Source organism: Antechinus flavipes, chromosome 3, assembly GCF_016432865.1.
Source record: "Antechinus flavipes isolate AdamAnt ecotype Samford, QLD, Australia chromosome 3, AdamAnt_v2, whole genome shotgun sequence".
NCBI lineage: Eukaryota > Metazoa > Chordata > Mammalia > Dasyuromorphia > Dasyuridae > Antechinus > Antechinus flavipes.
Window position 1 is genome coordinate 585,198,197 of NC_067400.1, and position 16,208 is coordinate 585,214,404.

At 43.3% G+C, this 16,208-nt stretch overlaps 1 protein-coding gene across 1 annotated transcript; it reads right to left on the reverse strand.

Annotated features, from left to right (window-relative positions):
- Positions 1-1,331: 1,331 nt before the first annotated feature.
- Positions 1,332-14,103, reverse strand: PLA2G2F (phospholipase A2 group IIF). Its single transcript, XM_051990834.1, has 5 exons — positions 13,976-14,103; positions 13,148-13,200; positions 5,602-5,746; positions 2,605-2,717; positions 1,332-1,543 (listed from the first exon to the last, which is right to left on the reverse strand). The coding sequence occupies exons 1-5, from the start codon at positions 14,101-14,103 to the stop codon at positions 1,332-1,334; spliced, it is 651 nt and encodes a 216-aa protein (XP_051846794.1).
- Between the last annotated feature and the right edge of the window lie 2,105 nt (positions 14,104-16,208).

The following is a 16,208-nucleotide window of genomic DNA, read 5'->3' on the forward strand; positions in this document are numbered from 1 at the left end:
ATGAGTTCCAATGAATCTGCCTGGTATTAAGGGAAGCAGAAATCTGAGTGTAAATGAGAGAGTCTGTATGACTATATGTCTAAGTGAGTGTCTGTGCCTACAGTGGGTTAGGGCCAGCATAGTGTGTGAACAGAAACCAATGTATACTCAGGTGAGCGCGTCAGTGAGGATGAGTGCCTACTGAAGGACAGGCATGGAATAGCCACTTCTTTGTATTCATTGATTAAAAGAACAAATGTATTATTAGGTGAGTGCGTCGGTGAGGGTGAGTGCCTGCTGCAGGACCAGGCATGGAGGAGACACTAATTACTGTTTGTTGATTAAAATATTGATTGATAAGAAGTGTCAGTGTATGTGTGAGGCACTGTATATGGGGCAGACATGTACAGGTCGATGAGTGTCACCAAGCAGGTGCCGTGATAAGCTTATATTGGACATATCTAGGAAACACAGACCTCTCACTAGAAGAGACCTTAGGTCCCATCTTTTCCAGTCTCTTCCTTTTACAGATAAGAAAACTGAAAGAAGTTCACTGAGCTTGCTAAGATTACAAAGCAGCAGATTTAAACCAACCCATTGCTCTCTCCAATGGGTCATTGTATCAGTGGGAGAAAGCAGGAAGAGGGGGGATCAATATTTGGGTGAGAATGTCACTGGTATCCTTGTGTAGACTGATGGGTAAACTAGTGTATGAGTGATATGTGGACTGGGTTAAGGGTGCTGAGAGCAAGGGTTCAGAGGAAAGGAGAATGACTGAAGGGCTATCTGGACAAGACCATAAGAAAACAGAGGTGATAAGAAGAAGCTGAATGGTACATGTGCCTAGACTGGGTGAGCTAGGGCCAGAGGCCAGTGGGATGGTGACTAGTATCCAGAGCAGTTAGGGAAGATCAGCTCCAGTAGGTTGTGTCCTTAAGGGCTCCCAGAAGCATTCAAGGCCTCAAAGATAGAGGATGTCAAGAGATCATGAGCCAAGGGGTGGCCAGGAAAATAGCAGCCAAGGTCCTGGCCAATAAGTAAACCTGTATAATATTTACAGGCCCAGGAAAGAGTCAAACCTGTTCCATTTGTCTTTGAACTTCTCCTGTGGCCTTTGAATCCCAAAGATCTGTGTTATGGAGAGCCCTCACAGAGAACTGGCACAAAGACACCCCAGGACAGCCCCATACCTACATTTCTTCTCAGATATCTTTTGGGGACCCACTATAGCCTGCTGTGCTGTGTCTCTCCTCCCACCCCAAGAGTGTTATGCCAGGAAGGCACCAAAACTGAGAATCAGGGCCCTCCCCCAGCCTAGCTTTCTCCCTAAGGCTCAAGGGAGGGAGCACAGCTTAGGGAGGTGGAGGAGGCGTCTTAGGGATGTGTCTACACTCAATCTCCACAGGTAGAGGGTCATAGATGCTGCAGGACGGAGTATTTCCTTTGCAGTAGATGTTGAGGTAGTTGCGGTACTCCTCATGGTATGTTTGGTTGTTGAGGCACAAGACAACTTTCTTGTCACATTCACAGGTCTGCTTGTCACACTCTGTCTTGTTCTTCTCACCTGCAGAGGCAAAGGCAATGGACTTGGGGCTGGTACCTGGGGGTGCAGAGGGAATCTGAGAATCATATATGGTCCAAGCCAGGAGGACCTTAGAACACAGGATGTCAGAGCTGGAAGGGCCCTTAGAACACAGGATGTTGGAACTGGGCGGGCCCTTAGAACATGGGATGTCAGAGCTGGGGAGGGAGCTTAAAACAGAGCATATCAGAGACTGGAAGTAATGTAAAGGTAATCTAAACAGATCCTTTATCATACATGAAAGGAAACAGAGAGCCAGGGAAAGAGTGCCCTGAGCCAGGAAGTGGCTGAACAGGTGCTGGAACCTAGGACTTATTTGTATTTCCTCCTACTCCCACCCCCTCTTTGAAGGCAGTAACTGCCCTCTTATTGTCCCTGTATCTCTGGTGTCTTAAGAAGTAAGGCACTTGAAAGGTAATTGTGTAAAGAACCTCTCCATCAATACCCATCAGTGACTCTCTGTAATTTATAGTCTCTGGAGTTAGTTGGGCCATTGAAAGGTTAAGTGGACTTGCCCAGAGTGAGGAAGCCATGAGAAGCTGATTCCTGGGCTAGCCTCTCCCCACCAACCACTGTGATATGCCCCCTATAACTCTTTGTCTTGTTGTAGACCCCAGGGGGTTGAGGGATGGAGGCAGGACAGGGGAGGGATAGGTGAATGGAGTAGGTAACGTGCTAGAGTTGGAATCAGGTAGACCTGAGTTCAAGTCCTACCTCAGATTTGTATGATCGTCAATGAGTCTCTTAACCTTAGTCTATTTCTGCTTCCTCACTTGTACAATGAGAATAATCATCATACCTGCTTCTCCAGGTTGTTCGAGGAACAAATGAAATGATGTTTGTAAGCACCTGACAGACTTTGAAGGGTCTTGTGAAAATCGACCACCATCACTGGCACTGGTATCAACATTGTCCTTGTTGTTATTATTATTATCCTGCCTTGTCCAAGCTGGGAAAGCTCAGACACCAGCTCCCAGCCTGAACGCTCCGGCCAGCGGGAGATGGCTGCCCCAAGCCCACCCTTGGGAGGGAATCATACTCACTGCAGGTGATGGTCTGGGTCCTGTTATCAATGGAGAATTCATAACGGTCAAGAAAGGGGTGGCACCCCTGTTCAAACAACCTCTGGTAGCAGCAGTCATGGGCATGGCAGCACCTGGGGGACAAGGAGAAGACAAAGGAAAAAGGGACTGCAGCAAGAGATTGCCTCAGCTCTTGCCTTCCTTTTATAGACTCCTAAATTTATAGATTTAGAGCTGGAAGAAACTTTAGCAGCATTAGAGACCATCAACTCTAGTTCCCCCATTTTACAGAAACTGAGGCACAAGGTTATGTGACTTGACCAAGATAACAAACAACAGATTCAGGTCCTCTGTTTATGGAATCAGTGCTCGCCCACGGCCCCACGTGGGTTCTTGAGTATAAATCACTAGAATGAGAACATAGATGGAATTATTCTTTTTTTCAGAGCACCTGTAAGGTCACCCTCATTCATAGAGCCCTCCATGAATTCCCCTCCTCCCCTAGCTACATCAAGAAAGTTATTATTGATTCTTTTCTTTTTTCAGTCCCAACTGACTCTTGTTATCCCATTAGGATTTCTTTCCCCATTTCCTTCTGTAATTTATTTTATAATTGAGAAAACTGAGGTAAACAGGGTGAAGTAACTTGCTCAGGGTCACATAGCTAATAAGTGTCTGAAATCAGATTGGAATTCAGTTCAGGCCCTGTGCTCTCTGAACTCTGACACCGCTCAGTCACCTAAGTTAAAAATTGCCTTGATGAAATCATAGAGCTGGAAGAGGCTTCATCATCTAGTTCAAAGTCCCCCATTTCACAGATGAGAAAACTGGGGGTCAAAAAAGGGCTGTGACATTCAAAGACACTTCAGTAATTAAGCATCGACAAGAGGCAACACAAGGACAGTGGAAGGAGCAGGGGCTCTTTAGCCTGAAACCCTGAATTCAAATCCTATCTCTGATATTATCTGTGAGACTTCAGGCAAGTCATTTAGCCTGGGTTTTCTGAACGAAAAGAATGAAAGTTGGAGAAGACCAATGGTGGATGATGTTTAGTATTATCTGACAGAAAGGAAAGGTGAGAGCCTCCAGATGCTGAATGCAAGGTGCATGTTCAGATTGGGCAGTGTGGGAATTTATTTGGTTAGGCAAGACTTTTTTGTTATAAGGGAAAAGTTTTTGTTCTATTTTAATTGGGGGGGGGATTTAGGAGGAAAAGAGTGGAAATGGGGATGTAAAAAAAAAAGAAAAGAAAAGAAAAAAAAGCCAAGAGTTACTGTAGCACTTTTTTAAAATGCCCAGAGGAAAACAGAAGGATAATTTATTGTATTCTTTTAAAATGTTGCCAGATGTAACAGACTTTCTGTCTCATCTTCCTCTCCTGTTCTTTATGCCTATGGAAATATGCATTTTTGTGTTCTGTGATTTTTGTCACTTATGAATTAGAGGGAAATGGAAGTGTTAACCTCAGTGGTCTCTGAGGCCCGTTCTGGCTCTCCATCTGAGAATCTGTGAAGTTGATGCTCTAGGAATTATTCTGTCCATTTCACAGAACAATCTGAGGTCTATAGAAACTTTGTCACTGGTTATGTAAATAAGTGACAGAGTTAAATCTATTGCTGCACTCTGGCTCCCTCTTGATAGTACTTGGATATGGAGTGAGGAAGATCCAACTCTATGCAGGATTTTATTTAGTCATTTTTCAATAATATCTGGCTCTTCGTGAGCCCTTTTGGGGTTCTCTGAGATAATAAATTGTTTGTCCTTTTCTTCTCCAGCTCATTTTATGGATGAGGAAACTGAGGCAAAAATAGTTACATGATTTGTATCACACAACTAATAAGTATTTAAGACCAGAATTGAACTCAAGAAAATGAATCTCTCTTACTCTCTATCCACTCCATGATCTCCCTGCAATCTACACAGAATAGGACTTTAATAAATGCTGGAATTAATTGATCAATCTCAGAACTGAGTCCCGAATGCATACTTTCTACCCTCCTAGTACAATGGATTTTTCCTCAAGCCACCTTGTCTCAAAATCCCTCAGCTTCTTCATTCTTTCTCTACCTTTTCCCATTCTTAATCCCTTTCCCTCTCCCTTAATATGTGATTTACATCCTGATGTAAAACCAGGAGGGAGGGAGGTCAGGGTTGGGGCAAGGCCCTTTTATAATATCAACACGATCAAGGAACCTGGATTGCATTCAGATCCCAAGACAGTGCCATGTGCTCTGTCAGAACCCTGGAAGAGATCTTAAGTATGATGAATAAAAGAACCATTTTTGAGCGGATGGGATGGGGGGAGGGCAAGGAGAAAGAAAGCCTAAGAGAGCTCAATGGTCTCTGGGAGCCAGATGAAGGTCTATGGCATAAGGATGCAGACATGCAAGAAGGATGTCCCCCAGTCCTGGTGAGCAGAGTAGTCTGTTTTTTTATCACTTACACTTAAGCAAGAGCTAGGGAGAATATAGAAGGAGGGCACTTGGTCTTTACTCTTGGGGAGATCCTACTATAGGTATGGGATATATAGAAACACAGCCCCTATACTCAGGAAGGTCCCGGTCTGAGAGGAAAAGCACAGTCAGTTCTCAACCTCTGGCAGTACCCATGATGCTCTTCGTCTTAATCATATATCTTGTGAATTTCTGGGTCCTGTTGTGGACAACATGTTTTAGAAATAACAATTTCAATTCAGGAACTGAAAAAAATTACACATTCAGAGAAAGGAAATTGAGATGATGATGAGGCAGATGTGAAAATTAACTAAAGAAACGAGGTACATTTATCCTGAGAAGAGAAGGCTCAGGGAGGTTATGATGGCTCTTTACAGGAATCTGGAAGGCTGTCATGGAGCATCCTATCTGATAGGGAAGATAACCCATCTATGCCAGTATGTGGAGCCTGGTGGCCAACACAGCCATGAGGATAAGGCACCCATGGAAAATCAGAAACCTGGCTCTATTTTCAGTGTGTACCAAGAGAATGGATCTTGAACCTGGGGGAACAGGGGGAACTTACCAGTCTACTTCATCCATGGGTAGACCCCGGCCACCTAGTCCACAGTAGCAGCCATAGCCCACAAAGGAGAGGATGGCATTTTTCCCTGTGATGATTTCTACCATTGACTTCAAGTTCAGTAGACCTCCATGGACCATAGGCAAGACTGAAAAAAAGGTCAAGGGGTATGGTATTGATTTATGTTGCTTAAGTGTTCTTTATTATAAGGGAGAAATTGACTATGACATGGGGCTGGAGAGGAGCCACTGGAAAATGACAGATTATAAAAATAAGAAAAGAGAATCAAAGTGTTTTGTAAAAGAGAGAGAAAACATTTATTTACAAAGCTGAGAGAATGTGTGTGTGAGAGACAGAGATAGAGAGAAAGAGTAGGAGGGAAAGAGTAAAGGAAGAAAGGAAAAAAGAGAGCTAGAGGGAGAGAGACAGAAAGAAAGAGACAGAGAGAGACAGAAAGGGGGAAGGAAAAGAGAGAGAGAGACAAACAACTAAGGTACTTAGGTATCATCTAGCAGCATCACTGGGGTACAGCAATATGGCAGCCAGTGATCTGGTTGAACTCCCCACCTCCCTCATTGGTGGCAATTACTAGAACTTTGAGCTCTCTTCTGGGTTCATGAGCCAAATTATCTGATGGTCTGCTCTTTTCCACCCGGTAGGTCACCTGCACAGCCACCCACATAGGCCAACCTTCCTAAGGACAGCAGCAATGATTTTGTAAGGGGTCTGAAGGCAGAAAAGAAACCAGACAGTGGAAAGAGCACAGACTCTGAAGTGAGAGGTCCTGAGTTCAAATCCCACCTTCGACACTTACGAGCTGTGTTACCTTCTAAGCTTTCATCTCTGCCTCTACAAAATGTGGGGATTGGCCCAGATGGCCTCTCCAGTCCTTTCCAACTCTAGATAATCCAATCATAGATGTAGAATCCATCTCACAACACATGCAATCAACTACCAAATCTTGTTGGATCTGACGCCTCATTTCGCAAATCTGTCTCCTTTCAACTCTCTCAGAAAGACCAAGAGGACATAACCTCTGACCTGGACTATTACAATAGCCAGCTAATAGGTCTTTCTTTTGTCTAATGCCGCCTCCATATTCTCCTATTCAATAATCTCCTTCCTTCCTCTCCCGGCCACACATAACTCTCTGGACTTCTTTCTCCATCATGTTCCAGCAGCCTTCTCACCTAGGACATCCCTGCAACCCTTCAGTCCCTTCCCCTTATTGGTCCTGAGAAACTTCCATTTCAAGGAAGGGTCCACTGTCCACCCTTTCATTCCTCTCTGGGTCCCACTCCTGACCCTCTGAGCTTCTTTCTCCACTATCTATTAGTAATTCTCTCCTCCCCTCCTTTCAGTTTCTTGTTTTGTATACTCCTCCCCATTAAAATGTGAGCTCCTTGAAGCTAGGACTGGTCTCTCTTTTTGCTTCTATTTGTATCCCCAGTGATCAGCACAGTGCCTGGCACATAATCAATGGTTAATAAATGCTTGTTGATCTGTTTTGACGCTAATAGATCCTGTTTGACCAAAGTATCAAATATCAATACAATGAACAGAATATTGGGCCTGCAAGTGACAAGGACCTGAGTTCAAATTTGACCTCACACACTTGACCCGAAACAACCTCAAATTCCTCATCTGTAAAATGGAAATAATAATAGCAGATATCTTTTTCCAAAGGTTGTTATAAGGATCTAATGAGATAATAATTGTAAAGTCCCTGGTACCTCATGCTATATAAGTGTTAGTTATCATTATTATTAGTTATCACTTTTTGAAATTTCTATAATATAACATAAAATTTATAATATAATGTTATATTAATTATTATATAATTAAAAACACAATTATATGAGTATATAATTAACAAATAAGGAAATATGTCATAATAGAGGTATATGTTCACAATATATTTTACTATTGGGCATTAGCAACCAAAAATTCAGAGCTTCCCTTCTCTAGACCACATTCTCCAGCCCAGAAGCAGAATGACCTTGATCTGACCTAGAAATTATTGGGAAATCCCATTGTTAACATGCCTCCATTGAGCAGCCCAAGTCAATGCTTGTTAATTGATTGACTGTTTCCTGAGAAGTCTGTATTCTCTCTCTTTTAGGACTGAGCTTCCCTCTCTAGCTACCTTGAAAGCTTCTAGTCTAACCAGTTCCAATTTTCTTCTGAATGGAAATCTTTCCCCTTTCTCTCTCTTCTCTCCATTCTCCTTGAAGCCCGGCTCCTAGGTTCTCGATGATGATATTATTTTCTAAGTTCAAAACTACTTTATTACTCTTGGAAAAGACAGGGGGAGGGATAGCTGGCTTTCTCTGCATTCCCTCTCCTTTCTAAAGTCAAACTTAACAAAATTTTATTAAGTACCTGCTTGTTCCGTGCAAGGTTCAGCACTAAAGGCTGTGGGGAAGGGTCTCATAAAATGCTGTCTTGGACTTGCATTGGAAGGGAACTATCCAGCAAGCTATACCCATGTACCTTTTCTTCACTATGGATTCTGCCCCCCAGGCCCAGAGATTGTCTCCTTCCCTAAAAGGAAGCAAAGCTGGCTAGGACAAAGTTTTGCCTCAGATAATAAAGTCTTTTTGCTTCTGGACTTATGAGTTCTTAGCCTTTTATTTCCTTAAATATTTATTTCTGGGAATCTCTTACTCCTTGACTTCATTCATAGAATCATAAATTCTCAGTGTGGAAAAGAACCTCAAAGGCCAAAGGTTCATCTCAACAATCCCTTGGGGAAGCTGGTGATGCCATTGAGAAAGCAAAGGATTTTTATTCAAAGCTGGCTTTAAATCCCAGTTTGGCTACTTACTACCTCTGTGAGTCTATGCAATTCACTTTTCTGGGCCTCAGTTTCCAAGGGCATTGGATTTAATGACGTCTAAGGTCTCTTCTACCTCTCAATCTGTGATCCTATGGAGCATGCCTTTCATTTTCATTTGAATAACCGGCACTAACTGGGGAAGCTAAGTGGCACAGTAGATAGGGTTCTGAACCTGGAGTCAGGAAGCCCTGAATTCAAATCCATCCTCAGATACTTACTAGCTATGTGATCTTAGGCAAGTCCCTTTATCCTTTTTACTTCAGTTTCCTCATCCATAAAATAATCTCGAGAAGGAAATGATAAACCACTCCAATATCTTTACCAAGAAAATCTATGAGTTTAAAACAATTAAATAGTAATATTTAACTTGTCATGCTTTAGGATTTGTTAAGTGCTTTACAAATATTATCTCATTTAATCTTCAAAGCAACCCTAGGAGCTAGGTGCTATTAATGTTCCCATTTTACAGTGGAGGACACTGAGGCAAATTACTTATCCAGAGTCACAGGGCTAGTAAGTGTCTGAGAGGTCTATCCACTAAACTATTTTGCCATTCTTCCTATACTTTTGACTCTCTGCACTGTTGGAACCCAGACTGACACTCCTTAATTATGCAAAAACAATCACAGGAGTAATTTTGACACTCACCCAGCCTTCCATAGAAGCCGCCCAACTGATCTCCTGTCTCCCAGACTCCCCTTTCTGATCCATTCTTTTCAGAGATGCTAAACTAAGCTTCATAAGACATTTTTGGCCAAGTAATTCCCTCATTCAGAAAGCTTAACTGGCTTTCTATCAAGGAAAAAGTACAAACTCCTTCGCCTCACATTTAAATACCTCCCCAATATGTTGCAAGCTATGTTTCTAGGTCTATTTCACATTATTCCTTTTCCTATATTCTAAAATCCAGCTTTAAAATGCCACTAAAATGTAAGCTCCTTGAGGGCAGGAATTATTTTGTTTCTATTTCCACGTCCAAGTACTTAATGCCATGCTTGGCACATATTCAGTGCTTAACAAATTCTTGCTAAATTGACATATTGCCTAATGAAGCTCTCTGAAGTCACTTAGGCCCTTCCCTTGATTGGGAGATGCTCCATCTTCTCTGCCTTCCAACTTCTCTTCCCTCAAGGCCCAGCTCAATTGCCACCTTCTCCTTGGAGCCTTCCTTGATCACGCCCACCTCATCAGAGTTCTCTTTCCCTCTTTACATTTTGCTTTATCTGTCTCTGAAATCTGAACCAGTCCAACCAACGTATGTTATTGTTATTTAGTCACGTCTGACTCTTTGTGACTCCATGGAACCATAACACTCCAATACTGTCCAGACTTTTCTTGGCCAAGCTACTGGAGTCGTTTGCCATCTCCTTCTCCAGCAGATTAAGGCAAACACGTTCAATGACTTACTCAGGGTCATGCAGCTGGTAAGTACTGAGGTGGATTTGACTTCAAGTTTTCCTGAACACCAGATGGGATCACAAAGAGTCAGACAGAATGGAAATGACTGAGTGACAACAACAACTTCCTGATTCCGGGCCCAGGTATCCACAAAGCCACCTCCCTACCTCCGTACCAGCCCCATCTCAGATGTGGCCGTGAGTCCCTCTAGTTTTATACTTATAAACATACTAAAAACAAGCCCTGCCCTCAACTAGCTTCCATGCTACTGGATGAAATAACACGTAACACAGATAAGAAAACATGTTTTCATTTAAGGAGGAGGGAGTAAGCACTAATACAATCTTCCTTTGATCATACTGACTGGCTTGTGTCCCTCAGCCAATAAATGGAAGTTTCTTGAGGTTAGGGCTTACTTCGTTTGGTTCTTTGCACACATTGCACATTTAATTAGTAGGCATTTAATAAATATTTGTTCAACTAAATTGAGGGCATCAAGGGGGCACCATAGTGCATAACAAGGTCAGGAAAATCTAATCAGGAAAAAGGGAGAAGCTAGGGGTCGCCATAGTGGATAGAGTGCTGGGCCTGAAGTCAGGAAGAACTAAGCAGGAAGGAGGGGGAAGCTAGGGGGCGCCATAGTGCATAACAAAGTCAGGAAAATCTAATCAGGAAAGAGGGAGAAACTAGGGGTCGCCATAGTGGACAAAGTGCTGGGCCTGAAGTCAGAAAGATCTAGGCAGGAAAGAGGGGGAAGCTAGGGGGCGCCATAGTGGATAAAGTGCTGGGCCTGAAGTCAGGAAGAACTAAGCAGGAAAGAGGGGGAAGCTAGGGGGCGCCATAGTGGATAAAGTGCTGGGCCTGAAGTCAGAAAGATCTAGGCAGGAAAGAGGGGGAAGTTAGGGGCGCCATAGTGGATAAAGTGCTGGGCCTGAAGTCAGGAAGCTCTAAGCAGGAAAGAGGGGGAAGCTAGGGGGCGCCATAGTGGATAAAGTGCTGGGCCTGAAGTCAGGAAGAACTAAGCAGGAAAGAGGGGGAAGCTAGGGGGCACCATAGTGGATAGAGTGCTGGGCCTGAAGTCAGGAAGAACTAAGCAGGAAAGAGGGGGAAGCTAGGGGGCGCCATAGTGGATAAAGTGCTGGGCCTGAAGTCAGGAAGAACTAAGCAGGAAAGAGGGGGAAGTTAGGGGCGCCATAGTGGATAGAGTGCTGGGCCTGAAGTCAGGAAGATTCATCTTACTGAGTTCAAATCCAGCCTTCATTTAACTCTGTTTGCCTCAGTTTCCTAATCTGTAAAATGAGCTGCAGAAAGAAATGGTGAACTACTTCAGTATCTCTGCCAAGAAAAGCATAAATGGAGTGATGGAGAGTCAGACATGACTGAAAAATATCTAAACAACCCCAATAACAAACTAAATCAGATCACTGACTCCCGGAGCTCAAAGAAAACTCAGAACTATCATGTTGTCCACCCCTCACTTTATAAAGAAAGGTACTGAAACATTGAGATGTAAACAAAAGGATCAGGAATCAAACTTCAGGGTCTATGATATTTAGAGTTTGTACCTCCCCTCTTCAGTGACAGATATGAGGAAACTGAGTCCCTAAGAAATTAAGTATTTAAAAAAAATAGAATCAGGTTCAAACTCAGATTTTCTCAACCAGTACCAATACTCTGTCTTTCTTTTTTTGGAGGGGCTGAGGGTCGGGCAAGGAATTCAGGCCTTTTATTTATTTGTTTGTTTGTTTGGAGTGGCTCTTTCTAAAATTCTTAAGAGCATTTTAGTTTTCCAAATTCATGCAAAGATAGTTTTCAACATTCACCTTTGCAAAACCTTGTGCTTTAAATTTTTCTCCCTCTCTTTCTCCCAAGACAGCAAGCAATCCAATGTAGGTTAAACAAATACAATTCTTCTGAACATATTTCCATATTTGTCAGGTTGCACAAGAAAAATCAGATCAAAAGGGGGAAAAACATAAGAGAAAAAAAAAAACAACAAGCAAACATAAGAGCAACAGCAAAAAACTGGGAAAATATGCTTTGATCCACCTTCAGTTTCCATAGTTCTCTCTCTGGATGTGGATGGGACTTGCCATCAAAAGTCTATTGAAATGGCCTTGAATCACCTCATTATTGAAAAGAGCCTACCTTTTTTTCCTTTAAAAAATAATCTAATATGCCCCATTCCCAATCCACCTTTCTCCCAGGAATTACAAAGAAAAACAATTAAGGAAAAACAATTAATGCAATGGCTGCCTCTGGTGATGTATACAACTGTTCTGTCAAGCAGATCCCCACCCTCAATGGAAGGGATGGAGGTTTCCTTTGTTATCATCCTCTAACATCATAATTCATAAAAATTAATATGCCTTCCAGGGTCTTATATAACTTTCAATCTCCTGGTGTTGTCAATTCCCTTTCTGCTAAATTTAACATAGTGCACCTCAGGTTTAACATTTCCAAGAGATTAAACACTTAATCATGTTTGTGGGTAGAAGACAATTTACATACACACACACACACACACACACACACACACGTGTAAGCATCTGCACAAACACATATTCACCACATCTCAGCATGGTATTGGTGGAAAGCATTTACTCTGTAGGCAAAGTCTGGATTCAAATCCAGTCTCCATTACTTACTTACTACCTATGTAGTTAGTACTGTTCAGTCATGTCTGACTTTTTGTAAGCCCACTTGGGTTTTTCTCAGCAAAGACCCAGTTCATTTTACAAATGAGGAAACTGAGACTCACAGAGATTAAGTTATAAATAGCAGAGACAGGATTTGAAAGTGCATCCTCTGACTCTGAAATCAGGACTCTTTGCCAGTGTGCTATTCTCCTCTTCCCCACCCAGTCCCAAGGCCTCCAGCCAACTCCTCCAGTTTGGGCACGTCTTCCTCACACAGACACCTGCGCCTTCAGGACACAGAGTACTGCTATGCTGACAAGCATATCACTTAAGCTCCCTTTCCCCCTTTCCTCCCTCAGAAGCTTCCTTCTGTTCTGCCCATCACTTGGTCCCCAACAACTTCAGGGCAGCAGGGAGTGCATGGGGACAGGAGACGCACCATAAACACCACCATAAACATGAGGCTCGGGCCTCATAAATGCCAGGTGACAGGGTGCCCGGTGTTTGTACACAGGCAGTCTGGGGTTAAACAAGCCTGGGAGGAAGGAGGAAGCTGGGCTAGATGCAGTACTCACAATGACAAGAGGGCACTTGAGGACAAACCCAGGGGAGGGAACATGGGAGGGAGGAAGGGGCTCCTCCAGGAGACCCCAGGGAATGATCCCTTACTCACCACTGCCTGCTAGAATGGTGATTGTGAACAGCTTCCTGATGCCTGGGATGCACCTGGGAGACAGAGAAACCGACATCCCCCATCAGGTTCCCTTCTATTTTCACGCCACATGCTCAGGCCTGCTACACCCTGCTGAGCTCTGGCTTCAACTCCCCATAAACACCTGTTAGATGATGTGGCTTCCCCAGCTTCTCTGCCCTCAGCCCCTACTAAGGTCTGTTATTAACATCTGGCAGCAAAAAGAGGCTGGCAAACTCCCTGATGCTTTCTCTGCCCCCCACCTCAAGGATCTGTTACCCCCTCATTGCAGAGGGGAGGGAGACTCTGACCAAGGATCCGTAAGAAGTCCAAGGATAATCTATCAGAGCAGCAGTTGAGGAGGGAGTTGGAGAGGAGTCTAAAAATGGGGAGGAAAATCATAGGATTCAGAGTTGGAATGGACATGTAATACCCTTCCAGGCCAAGTCCTCCATGTTACAATGATGGAAACTGAGTCCTAGATTAGTGAAAGGACTTGGCCAAGGTCATACAAGCATGAAAGAGCAAGGCTAAGGACCAAATCTGGACCTATCAGGAGACTAGCTTTGCTATGGTTATTTGACCCTAACCTTTCCCATCCAGAAAATCAGAATGATGGGAAAAATATTGAATTAGACAATCTTTCAATTAGACATTTCTATGAGTCTAGAGAATTTCTCAGATCAAGATTTGAGGAACCAGAGATCCCTTCTCTGAGAAATACTAATATCTAGAAAAAGCCCACCCTACTTTCCTAAGGATATCCATAAAATTGGATCTTCTTCTCTCACCCGAGGGCCTGGCACTTACCTGGTGGCATTCCAAAAAAAGGCAGCCCTGGGAAAGAGTATCTGCTCCACGGATGTCTTCCAGGATAGGAGTCTAACCAGCCCCTTCTTCCTGAACTCTTTGGGGTTGGCCTGAGCCCCATTTTCCATCTTCTGAGGTCTGGGGGGCCAACAACATAGGGTTTGCTCTGTCCACAATGCACAGGAAAGGCTCCAGGGAACAGGCCCCAGTTTCACTCTACCTCTCACACCGGTGAGAGGCCGTCCTAGAACAAGGGCCAAGTGCCCAGAGGAATAGGATGACACATACCCCGCTCCTCCTCCTCCTCTCAGGTTAGGAAGCACCACCCACATCTAGCTGGGGAATCCCCACCCCCATCAGGCTAAGTGTCCATCTATCAGGGATGTACTCCATCATGTCTAGCAGGGTCAGACCCCCACCTCTGAGGTCAGAGGGGATGTGGGATCACAGGTCCAAGACTGGAAAGGTTCCCCAAAGCCTTTGAGTCTACCATATTCCTAGGAAGTTCAGCAAGCATAAAGATAGAGTAAGGGAAGGGAGCAATATTGTTCTCCCCTCTGGATAATGGCTCTGAGCCCCTGAGCATTCTGCTCAATGGCCAGACTTCCAGGAATAGAGCTGAACCTGAAAATTTCACCCTCACATCTGAAAGCACCTCTGGGTACATCTAGTGGGAAAGACAACACATCTGGGAGTATATAGTCTCACAGGATTCTGGAGCTGGAAGGGATCTTAGAACTCATCAGATCCATTTTGCAGAGGGAGAAACTGAGGCTCAGAAGGGAAGTATCCCACAACTAGCTAACAGGACAACCAAGCCTAGTTCCTAGTACTTCAATTAAACATTTATTGGGCACCTACTATGTGCAAGACCTGGTTGTTAAGCCTGTCCAGAACCAATATAATATCATTTATTTGGCATTTAAAGCTCTCTACAACATGTGGTCTTAGGACCTTCCTAAGTTTTCATATACTTTTCTCCCCTCCAGGAATTCTACATCTGGCTACTCCGGCCACATTATCCATCTCCCCATTGGAAGCGGTCTGCTCCCCATTCCTAGCATTCTCTCCCTTCTTAGTAACAGTGAACTGTATTAGAGTCAAATAAGAAGTCTGATCTACCTAGAATAACCAAAGGTCCCTATGACTGGGGCAAGAACTGTTCAACAAACTGTTGGGAAGGCTGGAAAGTGATCAGACAGAAACTAGAGATAGACTAGTATCTCACACTGTATATTAAGATAAGCTCAAAATGGGGACGTGATTCAGACAGAAATGATGATATAAGCAGATTGGTGGAGCATGGAGAAAATTACCAGTCAGATCTATGGATAGGGGAAACATTCATGATCAAACAAGAGATGGAGAGGTTTCCAGGAGATAAATAAAACGGATAATTTTGACTACATAAAATTAATTTTTTTTCACAAACCCTAATTATGTGCCAGATACTCAGCTAACAATGGAAAAACAGAAGGAAAAAAGCAAAAAGCAGTCCCCATTCTTAAGGAGTTTTGAATCTAATAGGGTAGACAACATGCATGAAGATAAGTGAATACAAGATCCATGCAGAGGAGATAGAAGGAAGGCTGAGAATGGAGGCGGAACAGGGAAAGGCCTCCTGTAGAAGGTGGGGTTCAAGCTGTGTCTTGCTGAAAGCCATGGAAATAGAGCCAGAGGTAAGGAAAAAGAGAAAGCTTAAAAAGCTCTGATCCCACCTTTTGCAAGAGGCCTTCCTGGTCTACTCTGCTATTTGTCCTTTCCCATCTGAGATTACCTCCTCTCTGTTCTGAATAAAGCTGATAATTCATGTATTGCCTCTTTCCATTAGAATGTAAACTCCTTGAGGACAGGACTAGTATTTTTATCTTTGTGGTTTCACAGAAGCACAATGTGTGGCACATAGTCAGAACTTAATAAATGCTTTTTGCTTGATTGGTTGATCGATTAGGTCGATAAGAACAGAGGTTCTTAATCTGGAGTCCATTAACTTTTTTTAAAAATTTGTTTTGATAATTGCATTTCAGTATAGTTTTTTTCCTTTGTAAATATTTTATATATTTTTTTATACATTTAAAAATATTCTTTTGAGAAAGGGTCTCTAGGCTTCGCACCTAGAGTGGCAAAGAAAGGGTCTGTGATGTGCATAAAGAAAGTGAAGAAGCAAGTATATCTGAAGACAAGTGGGTGTTAAGGACCATGCCTAGGTGAAGGGACAGGTCAGTTCTCCTAG